Source organism: Electrophorus electricus, chromosome 12 (genome assembly GCF_013358815.1).
Source record: "Electrophorus electricus isolate fEleEle1 chromosome 12, fEleEle1.pri, whole genome shotgun sequence".
Taxonomy (NCBI): domain Eukaryota; kingdom Metazoa; phylum Chordata; class Actinopteri; order Gymnotiformes; family Gymnotidae; genus Electrophorus; species Electrophorus electricus.
The window spans coordinates 23,172,267-23,199,512 of NC_049546.1; the positions used below are offsets into that span (position 1 = coordinate 23,172,267).

The 27,246-nt window shown below is 42.2% G+C and overlaps 1 protein-coding gene across 1 annotated transcript; it reads left to right on the forward strand.

The window, feature by feature from the left end:
• On the forward strand, nucleotides 1-27,246 carry fgfrl1b (fibroblast growth factor receptor like 1b). The gene is made up of 7 exons (XM_035532331.1): nucleotides 1-25; nucleotides 243-332; nucleotides 13,493-13,765; nucleotides 21,018-21,101; nucleotides 25,284-25,562; nucleotides 25,805-26,158; nucleotides 26,383-27,246. Exons 2-7 carry the CDS (start codon nucleotides 260-262, stop codon nucleotides 26,763-26,765), a joined length of 1,446 nt encoding a protein of 481 aa, XP_035388224.1. The 5' UTR covers nucleotides 1-25; nucleotides 243-259; the 3' UTR covers nucleotides 26,766-27,246.

Consider the following 27,246-nt stretch of genomic DNA (forward strand, 5'->3'; position numbering starts at 1 on the left):
AACTCGGCTAATCCTGGACCTTCTCGTTCGTATAGTTCTTCTGCATTTTTTTTCCCTGTAAAAACTAGTCTGCGTCGAACAAGACGTTAGCTGTCGTACCCCGTCGCGTAAATTTGCGTTTTGCTGATCAGTCGGTTATTTTTCTAGTCTCTCCGTCCAGTTTTTCTTCTAGTTGCGCGTTCGTGGTGCCTCGCACAAACGGTGGCTAACTTGCTGTCCTTGTTACCTTATTTCTCTCTCAGTGACAGCCTACATTAGAATGTTTCCGGACGGAGAAAACCTTATTTTTCTTGCTGGGATATTGATCATGGCAACAGCATGTGAAGCTGGAGGTAATTAATGTGATCATTAGTCCACATGTCCATATGATTAATTGCAGATGAATTGCTGTAAATGATTAATTGCTGTAATTGAACTCTCCACTTGCATGAAAGGATGTCGGACACTACAGGTTTGTTTGTAGGAGCTCTAATGACCAACACGGAGTTGTTGCTAGGCTCAAATTCAATTTATAGGTAGTATGGAATGCATTAACAAAATCTAAAGTTTATATACATTTGTTCTGAAGATTTAATGGATTTTAGTGCAGTTATAACTCACATTAGTTAAATTTGCAAAATAGATAAAAAATAATAATTTGTCTTTAGACATAGCTACAGTTGAAGTTAGGCACAAGATTGCTATTGTAATACTATTATTCCTTAATCACCTCGCATTGCACCCAGAGAGATGTAATTTTGTGTGTGTGTGTGTGTGTGTGTGTGTGTGTGTGTGTGTGTGTGTGTGTGTGTGTGTGTGTGTGTGTGTCTGTGTGTTTGTGTGTGTGTGTGTTTGAACTATTGTACCATCAAGTAGATGGTTCATTCCTCCATTAGACGTTTAATGTGGGTAAAGTTTCTCAGGACATTTACGAAACACTTCTTCCCTGTCCCTGTAACATTGGCAGCATTTATTAAGGGGCAGAAGTTTGTGACCCCTGCTTAGATGAAAAGAGGTTTAGATAAAACCAGAATAGTTCTGATGACACTTGCTGGCCAAATTCTGTCTCTCTCTCTCTCTCTCTCTCTCTCTCTCTCTCTCTTTCACACACACACACACACACACACACACACACACACACACACACACACACACACACACAACTCTCACCTGAGAATAATTCTCGCCTACTGACTCTCACTTCCACATGTTGGTGGAAAGGGGAAGCAACCCTAACCCATACACTAACACTGACCTATCCACTAACACTGACTCATCCACTAACACTGACCCATCCACTAACCCAACCCTAACCCATACACCTACACTAACCCTAACCAATCCACTAACACTGACCCATCCACTAACACTAATCCTAACCCATACACTAACACTGACTCATCCACTAACACTGACCCATCCACTAACACTGACCCATCCACTAACACTGACCCATCCACTAACACTAATCCTAACCCATCCACTAACACTGACTCATCCACTAACACTGACTCATCCACTAACACTGACCTATCCACTAACACTGACTCATCCACTAACACTGACCCATCCACTAACCCAACCCTAACCCATACACCTACACTAACCCTAACCAATCCACTAACACTGACCCATCCACTAACACTAATCCTAACCCATCCACTAACACTGACACATACACTAACCCTAACCCATCAACTAACACTAACATACACTAACCCTAACCCATACCCTAACCCATCCACTAACACTAACCTACACTAACCCATACACTAACCCTAACCCTAACCCATGCTTGGGTGGGGGGGATACTGGAAAATACTAAGAAAAATGAGCAAAGGTCAGTATGAACTTTCAGAGAGTGCATAGTGAATTTGGCACAGAATGTTGAACTGTCAACATTGGAATAACTTGCCTACCTCTAGGTGAGCTACATATTTAGTCTCATGTTTAGTTATGTCTGGAAAATCTGTGTATAAGTATGCAGGCCAGGGAAGACCTACATGGCATGTGCTCCCTCGGGGTTACTATGGTTATTATGTGGCTTTTTTGTTTTAGGGAAATAGAGCTTGGAGGCAAGAAAGTTAGTGGTAGCTGCATGTCCCTCCAATGACACTTTGACACAAAGATCTTGAGAGTAGTGTGTGTGTGTGTGTGTGTGTGTGTGTGTGTGTGTGTGTGTGTATCTGTGTAGTTTAGCGTGTGTGTATTTTAGTGTCTGTAGTTTAGTATGTGTATGTAGTTTAGCAAGTTACCCCATTATAATTAGACACATTATAATTAGACACATTAGGAATCCTGCTGTGTTTATCTGCTCTTGTTCATTCTGACTCAGTCCGACTGCCAAGCATCTCAATTCAGTTCAATTCTCTGGTGCTTTATTGGCATTACAAATATTCACATTTGTATTGCCAAAGCTCTGATTAAGAAATTAACATGTTAAACAAAAGATGACATACAGCACTGAGTTCAGCTGCACGCGGTGACTACAGGGTCTATCAAGCATGCTCAGATCTGTCAGCAGGATTCATACTGAGAGTGTTCGCCCAGTGTCAGAGTTAAATGGGCTATACTCTAGCTTATGAACATTTCTGGTTTTGCATACAACAAGACAGAGAGTCCCGTGTGGAGCAAAACACAAAACAAAAAACACCATGTTCCCAGTTCGACATGTTCCCAGTGCAGCATGTTCGTGTTCCCAGTGCGACGTTTTCCCAATGTGACGTGTTCCCAGTGCATCGTGTTCATGTTCCCAGCGTGAAGTGTTCCCAGTGTGATGTGTTCATGTTCCCAGTCTGATGTATTCATGTTCCCAGTGCGATGTTTTCATGTTCCTAATTCGACATGTTCCCAGTCTGATGTGTTCATGTTCCCAGTGTGATGTGTTCATGGTCACAGTGCAGCATGTTCCCAGACTCCAGACTCTTCAGTTCCAAATTCTTTCAGTTGAACAACACTCCTTTAAAGCTATAAACTGCATTACTAGAGGCATTTTTGTGTGGGACTGTGGATTTTACGAGACTACTTGACAGATAGTTAAGCAGGCTAATGTCAGTACATTTACATAATTTAGGTTATCATAGAAAAAAAAATTATCTGGCTTTATCTTTATGTAGGGAGGAAGGAGGTTGTGGGCAAGCACATGCAAGAGGGTGTGGCCAAGCACATGCAGGGGGTGTGGCTGAGCACATGCAGACCTGGTGTGCAGGAAACAGACTCCCTGTTTAGCATGTGCAGGTGCCAGCCTCTGGTCCATAAGTTAGATAATGGGGCTTTGTAGGTGTTTGTGCTAATCAAAGACCTGATAAAATCACCAGTCCAGTGGTGCTGGGTAGGATGTGTGACCTGCTGCTGTAGTGCAGAAACTCCACACGGACCACAGGCTGTTCTGGAGAGGAGTAGGTTACAGAAGCTTTTACTGCTGTATGTGATTACTGCTTGTCAAAGTCTTCTAATGAGTCTTCACAGTCTGTCCAAAAGCCACAATTCAAATTAAAAGGAGTACTTATTTAGTTAGTTAGTTATTAATCAGTGTGAAATGTTAGTAGCTTCAAGGCACTGTCCCTAATGTAGCCTTATGGTAACCAAGCTAGTTTAGCTGCCCAGAAGTGGCAGGAAGTATAACATAAGCCTCTCCTGTCTCTATATGCTTGTCTGTCAGTCTGTTAGTAGCTCTTTTTGTCTATCTGTGTGTCTGTATCTGAGTGTTTTTTTTTGTCATTGTATAGTTAACCTGATGTTTCCTTTTTCATTGTTGTAGCTGAAAGCTATGGATATTAAGTTCCATGTGAGGTTCCCAGATGACTGCTACTTTCATTAGGAACACCATTCTGTGATGTCAGCTTGTTAAATTCGGTCCCAGATGTGTGCATCTGTTTATGCTGCATACTTTAGGCTATGTGCTGTAGGCTAACCCTAACCCCTAACCCTAACCTCCAATTAAAATGTTACTTGAGGCAACATGACTATTAGCAGACTTATAACACTCTTGGCATATGTTCAGTGCTCTGAAAAAGTATACCTATGCTGTGTTTTTCCTCCTCTTTCATTTGTAGTATAGGGAAGGATTATTTGGCAGATCTTACTGACTGTGTGTGTGTTCATTGGCATTATAAATGCTGAGCTGGTTAACCAACACATTTAAATGGAAATAGAGCAGTTATTACATCTGAACATTATATTCATGATGGCAGTGTGTTTGTGTGTGTGCATGTGTGTGTGCCTGCATAGAACATGTTATGATCAAACTCATTAAAATCTTCATGAGTTCAGTTTGGCAGACGTAACAATCCCCTATAGTTTTGAATCAGGAGCCCCTTTTACATTATTTTGAAGGGCACTTCTGATCTGCCTGAAACCTACTCATTTCACTGAGGCCCTGACCACAGTGTCTCAGCTGAAGAAGACACTGGACATAAACAATGTTGCCTTTGCTCTTGTGTGGTCAGACTCTTGTACTGCTGTTTAAGAAGTGTTGGAATTTATGGAGGAGGCATTAAACCCAACAGAGTTAGGGTTAGGGTTAACCCTGAGTGTTAGGGTTAGGGTTAACCCCGTGTGTTAGGGTTAGGCTTAACCCTGAGTGTTAGGGTTAGGATTAGGGCTAGGTTTAACCCAGAGAGTTAGGGTTAGGGTTAACCCTGAGTGTTAGGGTTAGGGTTAGGGTTAACCCCGTGTGTTATGGTTAGGGTTAACCCTGAGTGTTAGGGTTATGATTAGGGTATGGGTTAACCCAGAGTGCAATGAGCCTTTGAACTTTTTCCTCCTTTTTTTAAAAATTATATTAAATGCTCCACAAGTGCAGATGTGTGTCGTCCTTTGTGTGTGTGTGGGCATTACTTGCATGACTGGCTGGGTGGAACGTTTGCGCAGGTGTGATCAGTGTGCATCACTGCTACTCTCCTTCTGTTTTTCTGCCACAGTTTTTTTTACTGGTTCGGGTGGCTAAGCCTGTGGGAGCAGGTTGGGCCTGGCCCTCCATGAGCACCCTGCTGGGTGTGGGTCCTTCTCCCAGGAACTATGGAACTGCTCCCTTTGTCTCCTTTTTATAGGTGGGAAGATTAAAGCTGTCCAAGCACACTGGAACTGAACACACACCACTTTAAGGCACACTGCCGACTCAGAGCCCCTAAATCTAACCCTCTAACCCTAACCCTTACCCTAACCCTCTAACCCTCTAACCCTAACCCTAACCCTTACCCTAACCCTCTAACCCTAACCCTCTAACCCTAACCCTTAGCCTAACCCTCTAACCCTAACCCTTACCCTAACCCTCTAACCCTAACCCTAACCCTCTAACCCTAACCCTCTAACCCTAACCCTTACCCTAACCCTCTAACCCTCTAACCCTAACCCTAACCCTTACCCTAACCCTCTAACCCTAACCCTCTAACCCTCTAACCCTAACCCTCTAACCCTAACCCTAACCCTAACCCGAACCCTTACCCTAACCCTCTAACCCTAAGCCTTACCCTAACCCTCTAACCCTAACCCTTACCCTAACCCTCTAACCCTAACCCTCTAATCCTAACCCTTACTCTAACCCTCTAACCCTCTAACCCTCTAACCCTGTAACCCTAACCCTAACCCTCTAACCCTAACCCTTACCCTAACCCTCTAACTCTACTCACAAAGGGAGAGCAGTAGGGCAGAAGAATGAAAGAGGAAGAGAGAGAGTAAGAGAGAGGGAGTGAGACACCAGGACGATGATAGAGAGGCATTAAGAGTGAAAGACCATGAGGGGAGGTGAAAACAGTGAAGAAGAAAGGGAGCATAAGCAGCATTAGAGAACTTGCATGTGGTGCCTGCCAGCTAAGCTGTGGACCTAAAGTTTGATCTTAAATAGCAGGTGCTCATGCTGTGGAGTGCAAGTTAGCCAGTGTTGGCATAAATCCCTGATATGCTGAGGTGCTTTGTGAGGCCAGGTTAGACCTTTCCCTGTGATTCAGCCACTTGTGGTTTGCAGGATGAACATATATGGTGTGATCCTACACTGGTTGACTGGAGGCTGTGGGCCTGAAATGTTGAACACCCAGTCCATGGCATCCTGAGTCTCTGTGATTCTACCCAGACAAGGTTAAAAGGAGATATTTACAGACTTGGGTTTGACTATTTTACTTTAGACTGATACACAGTGATTTTCTGCAGCAAGATCTTCTGTTGAGCTTTGTGTTGCCAAGTTTTAGCAGGAATGTTCAACAAATGTGCACGGGCACATGGACACATGGGCAGGTGAATAGATGACTAGCAGGTTTCAGAGCAGTGCTCCTGTAACAAGCCTGATAGAGCAAGTACAGTAAGGTGTTAACAATGCCAATGTTGTAGCTGCAAACACAGATAATGTATTACTGATGAATATGTACATCACTCTGGATAAGAGCTTCAGGCAAGTACTGAAAACATAAGAGCAGAGGTGTACACCCCTGCACTGTCCCAGAAACAAATGCCATTTTTGGGTAGCACTGTTTGGTCATAACATAACAAGCAGCCCTGCTGGGGATACAGGCCTTGCTGGTTGTGCACCCCTGTGATGATGTCCATGATCCAAGGGACAGTTGTTAACTCTTCCTTTGGTTCCTGTTGCTCACCTGATCAAGCAAGGTGCTTAAATCCAAGATCTCTGGTTCATTTCCCAGGGAGCATACATACTGTTTTATTGATAAATATGTAAGCTGCTCTCTCTAAGAATAGCTGCCAAATGCTGTAAATGTAAACATAGCTACCTTATGTTGGGGTAGGGGGACATGGGGGTAATAGAGTGTCAAAGTAACAATGTGTGGGATAATAGGGTGTTGGGGTAATGGGGTATCAGGGTAATAATGTATGGGGTAATGGGACTGGGGGTAATCAGCAGGTGATCTGAAGATGTATTAAAGCTAGTCAGGCTAATCTAGTCAATTTGGCTCCAACAGCTAACCAGATTAAGTTCATTAGAAGCATCAAAGAGGTTGGAAAAATCAGATGTACCAGGATCTTTTTTGTTTCAAGTTTCAAGTTTGGTTTATTTGTCACATACACAGTCATACACAGTACAACTCACAGTGAAATGGTTGAGAGTGCTCTGTCCAAACTGAGAAAAAAGAAAACAGGGGTGCATAGAGAAATATATATTCTATATATGTACAAAAATATATTATCAATGTATGTACAATATATGTATATTATGTTTATATGCACAATGTACAATGTATATGGTTGTGTATGTATATGTACACAATGTACAGAATGTACAGATCTATTTGTAAAATGGCATTTACAGTTTTTACAGTTTTTATGTTACATGGTGGAATAGAATATCTATATATATATAGTTATGTTACATGGTGGTGGTGGTGGTGGTCCCCACAGTTTATCAGTTTCCCTGATTCAGGGCCCGAATGGCCTGTGGGAAGAAGCTCCTCTTCAGTCTCTCTGTCTTGGTCTTCAGGGAGCGAAAGCGCTTCCCTGACCTCAACAGAGAGAAGAGCCTATTGTTGGGATGGGTGGGGTCCTTCACAATCCTCCTGGCCTTGGTCTGGCACCGCTTGTAGTAGATGGTCTGCAGGTCAGGAAGTTCCGTGTGAGTGATGCGCTCTGCTGAACGCACTACCCTTTGGAGTGCTTGTCTGTCCTGCTTGGTGCTATTCCCAAACCAGACTGTGATGTTCCCCGTGAGGATGCTCTCGATAGTGCAGGTGTAGAAGTTCCACAGTACCTTGGAGGGCAGTCTGAAGTCCCTTAGGCGTCTGAGGTTGTAAAGACACTGACGAGCCTTCTTTGCCAGGGAGTTGGTATGGAGGGACCAGGATAGGTCCTGCGAGATATGAACACCAAGGTACCTGAAACTATCTGCTCTCTCCACCGTGGTTCCACTGATCCTCACAGGTTGGTAGTGCTGCTCCTGCTTCTTGCTGCAATCCACGATCAGCTCCTTTTTCTTACTGACGTTTAGGAGAAGATTATTTTCCTGGCACCAGTTTCCCAGGTGTTTAATCTCCTCCAGGTAGGCCCTCTCATCATTATCCGAGATCAGGCCCATGACAATGGTGTCGTCAGCAAACTTGACAATGATGGTGGAGCTGGAATTGGCTGTGCAGTCGTAGGTGTACAGTGAGTAGAGCAGGGGGCTTAGGAGACAACCCTGAGGAGCTCCAGTGCTGAGGGTGAGGGTGGATGAGACACAGTTGCCCACCCGTACTGATTGTGGTCTGTCTGTTAGGAAGTAGGAGATCCAGTCGCACAGGGATGTATGCAGTCCTAGATCCTCCAAGTTAGTAGTGAGTACGGAGGGGATGATGGTGTTAAATGCTGAACTGTAGTCAACAAACAGCATTTTAACATAATTTTCCCTCCCTTCGTCCAGGTGGGTCAGTGAATGTTTGTGGAGAATGCGGGCAAACATTCACTGACCCACCTGGACGAAGGGAGGGGAAATTACGTTAAAATGCTGTTTGTTTGTTTTTTGGAGCTATTGAGGGGAGTATGAGGGGTACCTATTTACGATTGTCTTCTAAGTGTGTTTCATAAACATCACTGCAACAAAAACAACCATAGGGTTTAGTGTTTAGTATTATCAAGGCTTCAGTCTTTTGTATTATCATCTCCTAGATAAAGAAGCCACATTCCACACCACAAGTAGTGTTTATTCTAACTGTCATGTCACTGAAAAACAAACATGACCCTACTGTGGATTGCTGCACTGGGAGTCAGGGGTGCAGGAGGATAAGGGTTAGGCTATTATATCAGCCCTCATGATGGCATGAGTTTAAGCTCTAGATGACTTGGTGACCTTTGCCCTCTTTAGAAGACCTGGTAGGAAACAGCAGTGGAACAGAACATGTGTATAGACAAGACATTCTGTGGAAGATGTGTGAAATGTAACGACTATTATCCAAAAAAACCCTCATAGTTATGATGAAAAACAACTTGAAGGTTAAGGGCCTTGCTCAGGGGCCTAACAGTGGCAGTATGGTGGTGGTGGGGCTTGAATAGGAAACCTTTTGATTATTAGTTGCATACCTTAACCTCTGAGCTACCACTGCCTGTAGACTGACTTTTATTGTTTCTACTAGCTTTAGGCCAATAAACAATATTCTAAAATATTGTAGTAATTTAAATTAGTGACAATATAGAAAAAAGTTGAATTCTGTTGTGATCTGTCAAATACCATGACCACATCATTTTTAAATGTCTTATCTTTAACCATTCCCTTAATACAAGATGACTAATCTGTGGTTAGTTATATAATAATATGGGTGTATTTAATGTTTGGTTACACAAAACTATACAACCAACTACAAATATACATTTTTATACAAAATGTCATTTTAAAACATTATAAAAGACTGTTAATACTAGGGGCCTATACACGAATCAAGAAGTTTTTTTTTTCTTTAACATAGTTTATTGTTCCCTAGAATTAAGATTTTAATTCTCCATTGCATTCTCAGTGACAGACAACACATCACTTACACAGCAGCTGCAAGAAAAGGGTCACATGTCTGAAACCCTGACCCTAACCTAACCCTGACCCTGACCCTGGCCATGACTGAATTTGCAACATGATGATAAAATAATTTAATGCTGTAATTCTGGAGATTATAATAATATGTTTAATTTTGTACTTAATTTACAAGCCTAGTTTCTACTGACAGTTATTTTACTTATATGTACTATTAGCTTAGTTGTCTTTTTTAATACTGTTCATCTTATAGTACGTGTTCTTTACAATATTTTTTATTTTGTATGCCTGTAGAGTTAGGAGTAACCTTAACCCTAACCTCAACCCTGACCTTAACCCTAAGCTTAACCCTCACAACATTTACATTTACATTTATGACATTTAGCAGACACTCTTAAATAGAGTGACTTACAAAAGTGCTTTGTCATTTATTCATAGAATATCCTAGTACAGCACAGTAGGTTAGAGTCCAACATACCAATGAACTAGAATACTGTATAATGAACTAGAATACTGAACTAGAATACAGGGATCAATGCTGATACCTAGACCTTATGTATTTTGTACTTCTGCCCTAAACTTAATCCTGACCTTAACCCTGACCATAACCCTAAACATAATCCTGACCTTAACCCTGACCTTAACCCTAAACTTAATCCTGACTTTAACCCTGACCATAACCCTAAACTTAATCCTGACCTTAACCCTGACCATAACCCTAAACTTAATCCTGACTTTAACCCTGAATTTAATCCTGACCTTAACCCTGACCATAACCCTAAACTTAATCCTGACCTTAACCCTGACCATAACCCTAAACTTAATCCTGACTTTAACCCCAAATTTAATTCTGACCTTAACCCTGACCATAACCCTAAACTTAATCCTGACCTTAACCCTGGTTTAATGCAATTTTCTTGGCTCATCACCTGCTACTCTATGGAGATTTCAGATTGTGTTTGCTTTTTCCTTATTGCATTTTTTATTTGTTTATAAATGTTTTTGGGTATCAATGTATCTCTAACCTGATTTTACAGCTTTATATTGCACCTGGTGTCAGAGTCAACACCTTGTTTCTGTAAAACCACAGATCATAGCATTTAAATTCCTGTTCAATCATAGAACACATTTACGCAAAGCGTGGTGCTGTCTCTTACTTCTCCAGTACACACTTCTCCAGTACACACTTCTCCAGTCTACACGTCTCCAGTCTACACTTCTCCAGTACACACTTCTCCAGTACACACTTCTCCAGTCTACACGTCTCCAGTCTACACTTTTCTCCAGTCTACACTTCTCCAGTACACACTTTTCTCCAGTCTACACTTCTCCAGTACACACTTCTCCAGTACACACTTCTCCAGTCTACACGTCTCCAGTCTACACTTTTCTCCAGTCTACACATCTCCAGTCTACACTTTTCTCCAGTCTACACTTTTCTACAGTCTACACTTCTACTTCTACACTGCTGGTCATTCATGTGCCTCCTGCCAGAACTTTCACCCCCCCAATTTTTTGGACTGTTTGTTTTGGGCTCTTTGCTATAGGCATCCAGTGATAACCATCCACTATAAAGCATTCTCCTGGGCTCTCTCTCCCTCTCTCTCTGGCACACACCCTCTTCCTCCCTCTCTCTCTCTCTCTCTCTCTCTCTCGGTATGTGTTTGATGGCCATGCCACTTCCTCCATCATTATTGTTTAGTGAAGCCGTGTGCTGTCAGACCTGTTTGAAGCTCGGCCCATGACACCGGCTTTCTGAGGCTTCCTGTGCTTCAAAGCTCTTTGAGCACTGAATGCTCAGAGGCCTCCTGTCTATAAATCCTCCCCAGAAACTCAAATCAAGATGTCTGAAACAAGGCAGGCCGGGGGCGGCTGGTGTGAGAGGAGACACGCATGCTTGGCAGCTTTAAAGTCTCTTTTAGACCATATGCCCATACCCATATGGAAGCCTCTCTTTACATGCACACACACGTGCACACACACACACACACACACACACGCACACACACACACACACACACACACGCACACGCACACACACGCACAAACACACACACACACGCACTCACACGCACAAACACATGCACACACACAAAACACTCATGAAATGTTCAGGAAGTCTATGCCCAGCCTACGCCTTAGACAGAGCTTCAAATTAAACTGATGGTAAGCCAGTATTCTGTGTGACTCCTTTTTATCTATTCTATTTATACAATTCTAAGACAGGCCATTGAACTAACCCAGGACATAATTGTAAAGCCTAGCAACAAACTAAACCAGCACAGACCTAAACCAGAAAAGTTCCACTGATTGCCACTGTATTATGGGTTCTGATACCCAGAGATCTGACATAAGCCTTCTACCATGAGTGTGGCTGCATACCGAAGGCTTACAGAGAATCAGAATAGTACAGTTTCTTACCTCTAAATCTACATGTCAGGTGTTGTTTTTTAGTTTTTGGGGTTTTGACAACTTTTTTCTAAATTCTTCGTATGGTAATGTGATCATAATGAAAATGTGCATTATTGTAATAGAGGTAAGATTAAACATCTTTTCTTTTTAGTAATTTATATTTATTAAACTTCAATTAATATTTTTGTGCTCTGTTTTTCAATGAGGAATTTTTAATGCATTCTTGGAGCATTGAGCAATATTTTCAGTGAGGACGTCTTAGTGAAACATTCTGGAATCCGCTGAAATTTAATTCCAGCACCTAAACAGCCATTTTTTCCCTCTCATGGCCCTCATGGCATTTTCCTGGATGACAACCAGAAGCTCCAGGTGAAAACACTTCACTCCAACAGAGATATTTAAGTGGGAGTTTGGAACAATGTAGTATAGTAGTAGTATTAGTAGTAGTAACAACAACAACAACAACAACAACAACAATAATAATAATAAAAAAACAACTTGGGGCATGCGCGCACACACACACACACACACACACACACACACACACACACACACACTCACACTCACACACACACACGGACCAAGGAGCCTTTGTTCCTAAAAAAGCTTTCTGACATCTTCGGCTTGGTGAAAGGTTAAGGTTGGTGAAAGGTTAGGGTTGGAGAAAGATATTAAGATTTATTAATTTATTAAGATTTATTAAGAATTTATTAAGATAAATTTTCCCATTTAAGTCTTATTTTATGGTTAAGGCTGCATCGACAGCATTGAGGAAGTGTAGTCTATTGTAATAGTCACTTCAGGGAACAGTTCACAAAAAGGGTGTGTGGAGCCTTGACAGACTCGAGGTCGTTCATTCAGTGTTTTGGGCTCCATATATTTCTTTCACCAATGTCTGTAACCTCTCTGACTGTTTTTGCCACACTCTAAATAAATGACCTAGAATAAATAAAAATCCTCTTTGCTGATACCATGATATGAAATGTATTTTTAACCCCACTTTTAGGGAATGAGTATACAATAGGGTTATTCAGTAAATGGGCATGGGGACTCTGTCTGCGGACGTATTCCCGCCCTCATTCAGACATGCCCTGTGCAGGCAGACCCTGACACTTAAACTATTCATGGAGCATTTAGCTTAATGCTCATTTATGGATAAAGGGCTGATTCAGCCAGAAATGCAAACATTGCTAACAAGACATGGGAGCTGGCAGTCAGCCTGGCCATATTCCCTCTGCTGGTTTTCATGGCTAGCTGGCGTCACTGATCAACACATTAGCCTTTCTGGATGAAATATCTTATAATGGAAGAGCACACTGTAAAATGCTGTTGCTGGTGCTAATGAATTAAACTGTGCACCCATCAGTTATGAGCAGTGAAGTTCTGCTATTTGGTGGCAGTTTGCTGCACTGTTAGTCATTGTTACATTGTTAGCTTGTGTGAATGGGTTAGGGTGTTGAACTGGGTTAGGGGGTTAGGGTAGGGTTAGGGGGTTAGGGTAGGGTTAGGGGGTAGGGTAGGGTTAGGGGGTTAGGGTAGGGTTAGGTTAGTTTGCTGCACTGTTAGACATTGTTAGTTTGTGTGGATGGATTAGGGTGTTGAACTGGGTTAGGAAAGTTGTGCTCATTGTATGACAGCTGTGACTTTTTCTTTTGGCTCTAGATCCTCCATGGGTGAGTCGCATGGTGGCAGAGAGACAGACAGTTCGGCTGGGCCATACAGTGCGCCTGCCCTGCCCTGTAGAGGGAGAGCCTGCACCACTGGTAGTCTGGGTGAAGGATGGCCGGACCGTGCACGCAGGCTGGGGCCGTTTCCATGTCCGGAGGCACAGCTTGAGGATCATGGAAGTGGAGGTGGAAGATTCCGGCATTTACGCTTGCCATGCAGCTAATGGTTTTGGCAGTGTGTCCCTCAACTTCACCCTTATTGTCATAGGTGAGGCTAGCTGTGTGGCTGGGTGCAGGAGAGAGTGTGTGTGTGTGGGAGTGTGTGGGTATGTGAGAGAGAGAGAGTGTGTGTGTGGATGTGGGTGTGAGAGAGTGTGTGTGTGTGGATGTGGATGAGAGTGTGTGGGTACGTGAGAGAGAGAGAGAGAGAGAGAGTGTGTGTGTGGATGTGGGTGTGTGTGGGTGTGGATGTGGATGTATGAGAGTGTGTGGGTGTGGGAGTGTGTGGGTATGTGAGAGAGAGAGTGTGTGTGTGTGGATGTGGGTGTGTGAGAGATTGTCTGTGGATGTGGATGTATATGAGGGTGTAGGTGTGTGAGAGAGAGTGTGTGGATGTGGGTGTGTGAGAGATTGTGTGTGTGGATGTGGATGTATGAGGGTGTGGATGTGTGAGAGAGAGAGAGTGTGTGTGGATGTAGGTGTGTGGGAGTGTGTGTGTATGTAGATGTGGATGTATGTGAGAGTGTGTGGGGGTAGATGTGGGTGTGTGGGAGTATGTGAATGTGGGTATGTGAGAGTGTGTGTGTGGGGTTATGAGAGAGAGAGTGTGTGTGTGGGTATGTGAGAGCGTGTGGGGGTGGGAGTGAGTGTATGGGTTTGCATGTGTAAGAGAGAGAGTGTGTGGATGTGTCTGAAAGATTATGTATATGGGTGAGAGAAAGAGTGAGACTGTGTGTGTGTGTATGTGTGTGTGTGTGTGTGTGTGTGTGTGTGTGTGTGTGTGTGTGTGTGTGTGTGTGTGTGTGTGTGTGAGATAGATGTTGTTTTAGCAACTAATGCTGGCAGCCAATCAGTGTAGGAGCCGTCAGTGCCTGTTCGGCTGGACCACATTCCATTGCTTTCACACAAGGCTGATTGTGTCCCAGGAAGTGTTCTGGACACTTCTGGAGTAGGAAAAGCTTTATTAGATGCAACAGCTGTGACTGACAGGAGATGGCATATTAAACATGTATGGAATCATTTATGCAACATTGGTTGCATAACTAGTTGTTGAAGTGGTTTACAGTTGCAATGCCAAATTTCATTATCCAGGCCAGAGAACAAAGGAGGACTTCATTACCTCGCACCTTCTGTTTTGTGTTGACTGCCATCGTGTATGAAGTCTGTAATCTAATATGCTGTTTCTTTGGTTTATCCCAACAATGGGGGATTGTTTTTCTTCAACCCTGACAGACTGCAAAATTAATGCAGTTTTCATTGTAAAGCATCAGGAGAGTTGTGTGGATTTTTCTTTGGAATATGGGATTGTAGAGTTTGGTGGGTGGTTGTTGGGGACATGATGCTGATAAGAATGTTTGCTTCTCCAGATGGTTGTCTGGGGACTGTGCAGTAAGGGGAGCTTTTTGTCCAAAACCGTCTCTGCAGGGAAAGGACACAATGACAGAGGAGACACAGCACCCTCTGGTTCTTTCCCTGTGGCTAGTTGAGAAAGTGGTGGGCTGATGAGCACCGATTGCTCTACTGACTGCTGGAGTTGTTTAGTTGACTGGGCCTGACATGTCTTCCACCCTCCTGCTTGTTCTGGGCCTACTGCACACAGAGGCAAGGAACCCACTGCTTTCCTGTTCCTCCTTTAGAGGACTGCAGAACTCAGAGTTAGGACACACAGCACTCTGTGGATTACACTTCCTGGGTTTACTGAAGTCATTAACCCAGATAATAGGCAGCTTCAGAACAAAAGGCCTATTAGAGGTGCAGTATGTAGTGTGAATTCTGGCTGAGCTCAGGCTCATCATAATGACCCAAAGCAGTTTTTTCTCCTCTCTGTAATCTGTAGAGCCTCATCTTGTTAAGAGTTGATCTCAGCTGATATGAATTGCAGAATTACTGAACAGGTAGACTGTTTGCAGCCCTCCTATGAAACTGAGACTTTATGCACATCTATGTCCCCAAACACACTGCAGGGGGGAACTCCGGGCAGACGTGATTAAATAAGGACAAGAGGAATTTGGTGTCATTCGATAGCATTCGTCATTGGTGCAGCTCCACCCTCTGCATGTTCAGGCAGAGCTCTTGCTTGCTCATCTCCTGTTGAGTGGTTTGGTTAGGGTTAGCAGCAGCAACAAATATGTGCATCTGTCATAAAGGGGTAATTCTACCTGCTTAGATAATATTCTGCTCCTATCAAGCTTGGCTTGGTGTGATTTCTTGCACTGATCAAGGGTGAGGTCATGACCCTAACTTCATCTTTCACCTTTCAGCCTGTCTTACAAAAACCACTGTACATTTACATTTGGCATGCAAATGTGAAAATAAATACGTTTTCCCCACATTACATTCTCACTTATTCACATTATATGGAAATAGTTGCTATATGTAAGTAAGTATTAGCTGTACAACTTGGTTTTTAATGCAGCCATTAACTTGCTCTCTAATGTCACATAATGTCACATATTGTCATTTCAGTTCCAGATGCTGATTTTATATGGGGAAATAACATCTAACGTTATTGCAGTTGAAGATGCTACTTAGAAAATAACGTATAGGATATGTGTGGTAATGTATAGGGTATGTATGGTAACGTATAGGGTATGTGTGGTAACGTATAGGGTATGTGTGGTAATATATATGGTATTTGTAAGAATGTATACGGTATTTGTGAGAATGTATGGGGTATGTGTGAGAATGTATAGGGTATGTGTAGGAATGTATATGGTATGTGTGGGAATGTATAAGGTATGTGTGGGAATGTATAGGGTACGTGTGGGAATGTATAGGGTATGTGTGGGAATGTATAGGGTAACTGAGGGAGGCTCAAGAGGAATCACTTAGCTTTTATGACCTGTTAACCCTCTCTTTCCATTTATAGCTTGCTATGTAGCACAGGGGTGACTCTAATACCGACACCACCTGGGTCGTTGTCTCTCCACGCTGTCCTCTTCTCTTCTCATGCTGTACCCCTATAGTGTCCAGAGTCCCCGTACCCAACAATTCTATACTCTTCATACATGCTATGAACACTATTATTGTTCGGTAACACCTAATATGTGCTACAAGATAATATCCAATATTAATAATAGAGCTAATTACCCTAACCCTAAGCCTAACCCTGTACCATGGGTTAACTCTCACCTCAAGGTGCAGGTCTGGTATAAGACCAATGTCCCTTTAAACAGCCCCTTTAAAGCTGGTCATTAACACAAAACATGAACACTTTGAGACTGACAAGCCCTTAGTTAGGTTTTTGTTCAATGTTGAGACTTTGTGCAGCCACATAGCCACTGGGCTATATTTTTAGACCCTGCAGCTCTGCGTCTGCACTGCTCACTATTATATTGGGAGCCTCCACTGTACGGAGACGTAGTGGGAGAGACTGGGGACACCACCTGCAGCTCTTACAGGCCTTGCTGAAGAGCTTCCAGAAAGCCTAACCCTTTTGTTCTTTGTGGGCTGAGAGCTACATGTGTTGCAGTTTAGCCTACATCCCCCTCATCCCCCTAACCCTAACCCCTAGCCCCTAAACTCTAAAGCCTAACCCCAAACCCTAACCCTAACCCCTGACCCTCACCCTAACCCTAACCGCTAACCCTCACCCTAATCCTAATCCCTAACCCCTCACCCTCACCTAAACATATAATTGTATCAGAGCAGTGGGGACAGGGGTCTGACACAGGGCAGGAGCGCAGAGGGTTAAGGGCTTAGACCGTAGATCTCTTCTCCAGAGCTGCTAGACTAGTAGAGTTTCAGGATTAATATTAATAAACATGTGTATGGTCGTAACCTTTGCCACCTAAGCATTTGAGCTCTAGTGCAATAGCAGAGGCTGGTTAACATCAATCAGCAGGTAGGAGGCCAGCATTTACATTTCAGGCTGATTTGAACATTTTCCTTGACAGGTCTTCTTTAGCTCATACCTCATCTAAAGGGCCAGACATGTGAATCAGTACATTTACGGTACCAGTACCACACAGAGGTGGTTTAGCTGCTAACAACATTTAGTATTTACTTATTGTCTGACTCGTCACTGTAACTGCTATATACAAATAAACACACTAAGAGAGATATCTTCTTTGATCATGCTTTTAGCATTGTGACGGTAATGTAACTGGTAATTCTGATGACTGGTATTGTGACACTGAGCACTGCAGCTAAAGAATTCTAGAGCATATTTGTTTTTGTTGTTTCCCAAGGCAGAGAACGCAGATGAGGTGAGTTCAAAGGCCACTCGCATATGGGCACAAATGAATTCATGCTTGTGAGGAGCAGAAGAAAGAAAAAAAGATGCTGAAAAAAAGTAAAGATAAAAGGCTGCTTGCAGCAATTGAAACCATTCAGGCCTCACATGAGATTAGGCTGAACTCAAAGCTACAAAGATGAAGGCTTTTACATTCGCAAAGAAGCACAAGCACACACTGAAGTGAGACACAGAGGACTGCTTCACATTGCTGCAGACGAATAAATACTGAAAAAGAAAAACAAAAAAAATGTCACTATGATTGTCACTGATCTTTATGGAACACTTTGGTTAGTCCTGCTCAAGGTCAAGACTAAGCATACAGAGGCAATGCTTAGTTGTTATGCTATTTGTACATGAAACCAGTTGACAGAGGATATTAAACAGTCCCAGTACTTTCTTATTTGACCAGGTTTTTGGATGAAGACTGTTCCCTTAGCTCCTGTAGCACAGCACTTTTAGCACTTTTAATTTTCAGCACTATAATGCACTTATATTTCTTTTAATTCCTAATTTATTATGTCTTTCTTTTATCTCAACAATTTAAATGTTCAAATTTGACTCTTAGCACTGTAACATCTATATAAATTACTAGTTTACTTTTTTATTTTTTTGTTTAAATTGCTTTTAATTTTATATTTTCATTTTATTTAATGGTTTTATTTATTTATGTAGTACCTCTTTTATGTTAAGCACTTTAAATTGCCTCTGTATGAAAATTGCTTCAAAAATAAACTTGTCTCAGTTTGCCAACACATTATATCAACTTCCAGTAAACATATTTTAGAGCCTTATTAATATTTTTATAGCAAACATATTTGCTACTACTGTACTACACAAATTTTAACATTACATATTCTACTGCTTAACATTTTACAGGACGGTATGGGAGTACAGTGAATACACATGGAATACATGAGAGAATATTCACCCATTTTATAGTTTATCTGGTGCAGATAAAGTACAGAGTACTGAGGTCGTGCAGGATTCACTCTGTGCCTTGGCAATATGATGGTCTCTCGTTCTGGGAGGGCACAAAGGTTTTAATTTTCCTTGGGAGAGGCGGGGGGATGCAAATTAACCACCTTCATGGGAGCGCCACATTAAAGAGGCTTTGATGGCGCTAATTAGGGAGATATTGCCTGGGCCATGTCCTTGGAGGACATTCTGTCCCTGTACACGCAGTGCTCTATTTCATGGTGGACCACCCCACGCCTGCTACTGCTACACTGACAGCTCTGTAACACACATGGGCAGGCTTCTAATTACCGTCCCTCCCTCTCTCCCTTTCTCTTCTGCTCCCTCTCTCCCTCTCTCTTCTGCTCCCTCTCTCTAATTTTCCTTGTTTACTTTAAATGCTCATGAGGACTGAAGAGGCACTAACAGAAATTCAGAAAAATTCAGAAAATTATGGAGAAAGATGAATTAGAGGGGCTTTTTGGGGTCATTATGCGGTCCCAGATTACCTGATAGTTTAACATTCACTTTTAAAATGATCTAGGTGGCTGATTGTGCCTGGCAGGGACACTCATGTTTTTCATGTTTCACCTTCATCCCTTTCCAGGTGGTTTGGCAGGATATTTGAAGTACTGTAATGCATGATGTTAATGTTCTAATATTGCTGTCAAAAATATGGTACCAGTTTAGTTTGGCTGTGCTGCTGCTGCACCTTCTGTTCCTTATTTATCATTTAAAATATTATAGTGCACAGCTGTCCTGAAAACGTATTATGATTTGATTGTACATGGTTTGAGTGATAGTGATGCAGAGTGTTGTTATTTGAGTTATTATGTAACATCATAACATTACACACCTTCAAGACAAAAATTAGGATTGATTTAGTACCTTGTTCAGAGTTGATTTTTGGCTCCTGCCCCCAGGCACATGGGTTATGTAATCCTTGCCATGTGTATTTGCACACCGCTATGAATGGAGAATGAGGCTTTTTGAATTTAGAACTTTCAAGTTCATCCCAGTAGGAAAAAATAATATAAGGGCTTTTTAAACACCATCCCCGTGAAAAAGGCATGAGGGGCGTGAAGGGTGTGAAGGGTGTGAAGGGTGTGGCAGTGTGAGGGCTTGGGGGGGTGTGGGGTCCCTTTTGCTCTGTATCCAGAAGACCCCCAGAATAGTCAGAATAGCTCTTCCATAGCTACCAAATATTCCAGGGATAGTGTTGCGCTGAATGCACTATAATTAGCTGCACACACACACACTCTCACACCCTACAGATAGCACTTTTTGCAGACCAGTGTGTAATCTACACACTCTTCTTGTGTGTGTGTTTGTGTGTGTGTGTGTGTGTGTGTGTGTGTGTGTGAGAGAGGGAGAGAGAGAAGGTTTGTGTATATATGTGTCTATGAGCAAGTGTGTGCACATGAGAGGGCGAAAGAGAAACTGTGTCCTGGCAGTAATGTACTTTTTAGTGCTGCTCTGTGCATTCCAGTAGCCCAGACAAAGCATCAAGTCATGCTGTGCCATTTGGGTTAAATGCAGCTAATTAGTTTCCTGCTCAGAGTTAGATCAGCCCTTGTATCTTATTCACCGTGGAAACTGTGGAGCAAAAACAATATGGCAGTGTTTGCTCTCGTCTAGCTCACCATTCGCATTAGAATAACACTGTGGCTTAGACTGGTTATCATTCCTATAGAAATATAGACGTTTATAAGCTCCCAGGCCTCTTCAGCCTAACCCCTAACCTCTAACCCTAATTGACAAGCTCCCAGGCCACCTAGCACCTAGTGGCGTCTCACCCTTTCGCACACTGGAAAGAGCTGCTGGAGCTCTGTAAAGAAGTCTATCTGCTCTGTAAAGAAGTCTATCTGCGCTGTAAAGAAGTCTATCTGCGCTGTAAAGAAGTTTGTCTGTGCTGTAAAGAAGACTGTCTGCACCGCCCCACTCCTCCTGCATGATTTACATTGTTCAAGGCCATTTAAAAGAGTCTCTGTAGATGAAAGAACAACATCTGCCTTGTGATTTATCCAGCAGTCGCCCAACAATCTAGTCTTTCTGAGCTGAAATTGCATTCCACACACAGGCTCAGTGACGAGGCTTTCTGGTGTTTCAGATGATGCTGTAGAAATAGCTCAGAACAAGCCCCCGCCAGCTGCCAAACAACCAACTGGGCAGGATCCAACCGGGCCTCCATGGGGTAAACACCCAGAGCACCATCTCACATATACACACACCCTAACACAGAGCACCGTCTCATATATACACACACCCTAACACAGAGCACCATCTCACATATACACACCCCATAACACAGAGCACCGTCTCATATATACACACACCCTAACACAGAGCACCATCTCACATATACACACCCCATAACACAGAGCACCGTCTCATATATACACACACCCTAACACAGAGCACCATCTCACATATACACACACCCTAACACATTACCGTCTCACATATACACATACCCTAACACAGAGCAACGTCTCACATATACACACACTCTAACACAGAGCACCTTCTCACATATACACACACCCTAACACAGAGCAACGTCTCACATATACACACACTCTAACACAGAGCACCTTCTCACATATACACACACCCTAACACAGAGCACCATCTCACATATACACACCCCCTAACACAGAGCACCATCTCACATATACACACACCCTAACACATTACCGTCTCACATATACACACCCCCTAACACAGAGCACCGTCTCACATATAAACACCCACTAACACAGAGCACCATCTCACATATACACACCCCCTAACACAGAGCACCTTCTCACATATACACACACCCTAACACAGAGCACCATCTCACATATACACACACCCTAACACATTACCGTCTCACATATATACACACCCTAACACAGAGCACCATCTCACATATACACACCCCCTAACACAGAGCACCATCTCACATATACACACACCCTAACACAGAGCACCGTCTCACATATACACACCCCCTAACACAGAGCACCGTCTCACATATACACACCCCCTAACACAGTACCGTCTCACATATACACACACACCCTAACACAGAGCACCGTCTCACATATACACACACCCTAACACAGAGCACCGTCTCACATATACACACACCCTAACACAGAGCACCATCTCACATATACACACACCCTAACACAGAGCACCGTCTCACATATACACACCCCCTAACACAGAGCACCGTCTCACATATACACACACCCTAACACAGAGCACCATCTCACATATACACACACCCTAACACAGAGCACCGTCTCACATATACACACACCCTAACACAGAGCACCGTCTCACATATACACACACCCTAACACAGAGCACCATCTCACATATACACACACCCTAACGCATAGCATCGTCTCACATATACACACACACCCTAACACTGAGCATTGTCTCACATGTACACACACCCTAACACAGAGCACCGTCTCACATATACACACACCCTAACACAGAGCACCGTTTCATATATATATACACACACCATAACCCAGTGCACAAACACACCCTAACTCTCAGACCTTTGGAAGATTTTTGTGGAATGGTAATATTCCAAATATCAAGAGAAGAACTTTTGTATTTTTCATCTGCCTACCAGAGGGTCATCTGAATTTTCCAGACCCACAGCTTTATTTTTTGGCCGTGCAAGCCCAAAATGTACTTAACATGCTAAATCATGCTAGATCTAGTGGCCATTTGTAGTCATTAAATATGAGAGTTTCTGTGTGCAGAAAAAGGTTTAGCCAAATATGATATTTGTATTAAGAATCCAGATTGATCTCATTTGAAGAACTTAGCTATTGAAGTTCTGACTGTACATTTTTCAGGTGTCTCTATCTTCAACACTATATTGGTACAAAACAAGATGGCACTTTGGAAAAACCTAAAAACCTTAAACCTTAATCCCTACTCACCTTGAGACTTTATTAATTAAACCCACTTCTTCCAAACATCTGAAGTGTATATCTGAAGTGTATTGTTTACTATTAGAACACTGTAGTTATAATACTAAACCTGTGATTTATCTCAAAATACATACATAAACACTAGATTCAGACTTTGTCACTACAAGGTTTGGCATCCTGTGCCACTGTTGTGGACATTATGTGGGCAAGCCCAAAGCTACAGAACTGGTGGAAGGCATAGAACAGATCATGAGTTCCTTCACAATACCAAAAAACTGACTCCAGTTATTGTGCTATTACAAAACTCTGCAAGAGCGCTAGGGACTTCATTAATCTAGCTGTGACTGTTGTATATTATTCAAAAATGTTGTATATTATTCAAATAGAGGTCTGACATTCTACGCACCCATTTTGTAGAAATGGGTGCATGCATATCCTTAGAGAAAATAACATAATTTGAGAGGCAAACCAGAAGCAAAAAAAGGGGTCCTTGGTTATCTTTTACATTTGCAACCAAAATAATGACTGATGGTAAATTATAATTTAGCAAACCCTTGTTTGTTGTATAGTTATTATTATTATTATTATTATTATTATTGTTATTATTATTATTATTCCTTGACTTAATATTCTGGTTTGTATAGATTATTTTCATGGAATAGATATATATGCACACATTTTTATTTCATGTATTTTCATTGATCTACTTTCTGTTTCATTTACTTTTACAATTTCTTGTTTGCATATTTGTATGCATTTGCTCACTTGAGTGATGGGTGATGTTATTACATTACATTCATTTATAAGAAAAACTCAAAACATTGTAATTGCTTATAATGAATGATGTGCCACAGTAATTAATAGTAAAGTATAGTTAATTAATGATTTTTAAGTACTCAAAGGTTTTTTGTATGCTTATTTTTTTTAAAACCTTGAAACTTAAATAATTTTCAAAAAGAGAAATTCTGCACTGCACATAGGTACTAGGCAAGAATGTCTAGTCTTGCCCTACTCCTGGCTGCTGCTATACACCAAAATCTAAATATCAAAAGATACTCAGACACCTGAAGAGCATAAAATCAGCTTGTATACAGGTTACTCTTTCTTCATAGCCCTTCATTTTCTGTACCAGATCCAAAAACCTTGAAAATATTTCAAAATCTCCAGCTACTCTTATTACCTGGACCAAAACAACCATCCTGACATTCAACATGAATGTATCCATCCTATTAAGTACTCAGCACATCAACATATCGCCAACCAGCTGTCAGAGTTGCCAAGATTTTAATTCATTATTCAAAATCAGAAGTACAACACTGAAAAAACCTTCTGTCCTCACATTGGTAGAGAATCCACTATTAAAATGAAAGTATTTACAAAAATAAAGTACCTGTTTTCAATCAGTCTCATTCAATTTTCCATTGCCTTGTTTAAAAATGTATTCTCCCTTCTCCCTGAATTTTACAGGAAAAACAAACCATACAAAATCAAAATAACATTACAAAACCTTAAATTTTTGGAAGTCTTGAAGCTCCAATTTTCAGATTTTCAGAAATAACTTATGCTGAATTCACTCACTACATAATGAAATATGTAACAATGTCCAGTGTGTTTAGCTAAATAAAGCCCAATAAGACAGACAAACCATGTATGTAAGTGGAACAAGCCCTAAGCAAAGAAATCCCAATCTCAGAATTAACTTTTATGAGGACAAAACTGAAGCACCACACATTTTAAAGGCCTAGTCATAAGGTGCAAAAAGGTGTTACTCATTTTAATCTTATTTTTCAAAACAACATCAAATGTTTGTGGCATTCTCACTTATACCTCACACACACATTGCATTTGGAGCAAGTACTGCCTTTAATACTTGCATCTTAGATCCATCATATGTTCAAAATCATGCAAAAAGAACATTTTCCAAACACTTAAATTCACCTGTGAATATACATATGAGACAGGTGTGTGTAGTAACATGGTAGTTGAAATTATAAGAGCTGAAGTAACAATGAAGGGCTTGAATCTTAAGTGCAGAAACTCAGCTTTTGGTGCCTGCACTAATGTTTACATGTTACATAATCATTTATTCTGCTTCACAAAAGGAATGGCTTTCTGTTTCTTGTTGCCTGCTTTTAGAGGATGCTGACTTCCCTCTTTACTGATTACAGCTGTTATATCAATATTTTCATCTTACAAAGTGTATTAGCTGTAGAATGTTCACTGCTACATACTGTATGTGTAACATTTCTCATTTACATACATTCCTGCTGGCATTAGTAGTATGTTTCACTACTATGGGAAAAGCTAATTACATTTCATTGTATATTGTGCTGTTTCAGTGTACTGACATGGACTAAATTAACTGAAGTGAACTGAATAAAATTCATATGAGATAAATGGTACTGAATGTGACTGAATTGCATCCACAGAGAAGCCCCGTTTCAGCCAACCAATGAAGATGAGACGGCGCGTTCTGGAGCAACCGGTGGGCAGCTCAGTTCGGCTGAAGTGTTTGGCCAGTGGCTTCCCCACCCCAGTCATCACATGGTGGAAGGACCAGGTGCAACTGTCCCTGTCTGAGCGGGGCAGTCGCCCACTTTGGACACTCACATTGAAAAACCTACAGCCACAGGATAGCGGCCGATACACTTGCCGTGTGTCGAATGCAGCTGGACACATCAATGCCACCTACAAGCTGGACATTATCGGTGAGTGTGTTGGTAAATTAACTCACATATGGGACTTGACTCTAGGCCATACTTAGACATTCTGAAGTTAGAGTATCAAGAGGCTCACCATTCTCCTTTTCTTTCTATAATAATTTGTATATAAGGTAAAAGACGACCCTAGATCAGTATTCTTTGTCTGAGTGTTGAGTTTCATTTGCAGTAAATTTCAGATATGCAGCCTCTTTATAGAAAGCATGAATGTTGGTTCTGGTTGTTTTCAGAACGCACAAACTCCAAGCCTGTCCTGACAGGTACTCACCCAGTCAACACCACAGTTGAGTTTGGCGCCACTGCCTCATTCCAGTGTAAGGTCCACAGTGACGTAAAGCCTGTCATCCAGTGGCTGAAGCGGGTGGAGCCAGGCATGGAGGGTCACTACAACTCCACACTGGAGGTCGGTGGTCAGCATTTCATGGTGCTGCCCACAGGAGATGTGTGGTCAAGGCCCGATGGCTCCTACCTCAACAAGCTGGCCATTATAAAGGCCCGTGATGAGGATGCAGGAATGTACATCTGCCTCGGCGCAAACACCATGGGTTACAGTTTCCGCAGTGCCTACCTCACTGTACTTCCAGGTGTGTGTGTGTGTTTTTTATGTGCCTTTGTCAGTTTTGTTTTAAGGGTGTTGCTAGTGATTGCTGCTTTTCCAAATATTTTTAAAGCACATTATAAGCTTGATTCTAAAGGTGAATAGCTTAGCATAAATTTGACTCAAAAATGTGTGTGTGTGTGTGTGTGTGTGTGTGTGTGTGTGTGTGTGTGTGTGTGTGTGTGTGTGTGTGTGTGTGTGTGTGTATAGATCCCCAGACTGAGAAACCAGTGTCTCCTCCCCACTTGAACTCAGGCCTCCCCTGGCCTCTGATTATTGGGATCCCAGCAGTGGCTCTCCTCATGATGGGCACCATAGTACTCTGGCTGTGCCACAGCCAACTCCGGCAGGGCCTCCCACGTAGGCCTGTGCCCCAGCGGGACCACCCTGCCTTTGACAAAGACCCAAGATCCCCTGGCAGCTGTAATCCTGAGTTCCCCACCCAGAGGTACCTAGCTATGGGTGCTGCTGGTCTTGGAAGTCCCTCAAATATTTACTCCAAGGTGTACACAGACATGCACACACATACACACACATACTCACATGCTTACATGGAGGGGAAAGTGCACCAGCATTTCCACTACAAGTGCTAACTGGCTAACTGGTTAACCTGCACCTTCACGTTAGGCCACTGCTGCTGCCCTTCCACATATGGGCAAAGGGCCTCTGCTTTGGATCACAGATGTACTGTGGACCGAGCATTTGAGTTTGAACTGCATTACACACAAATAGTGATGAATATGTAGCTTGACAATGGCATTTTCAAGTAGAGCATGGACAAGCATTTGTGACTGTACCTGTTCTGGCAGATCACATTCACTTTAAAAACTCTCAGGATGGAAACAGTCTTTGCGTGTGTATTTGTAATAGGCATAAATAAATGTTTTTTGTATTAAAATTGGCAAAACTGTACAATCCATCACACACAATAAATCAAACAGGACAGGACCTGGAAACCAAGTACACAATATAGGCAACACCATGAAGCAAAACACAGAAAATAATATCGTATTTAATTTTACATTACCAGAATGAAAAAAGCCATGCAAATAAATGCAGATGTGCTTTACAAAT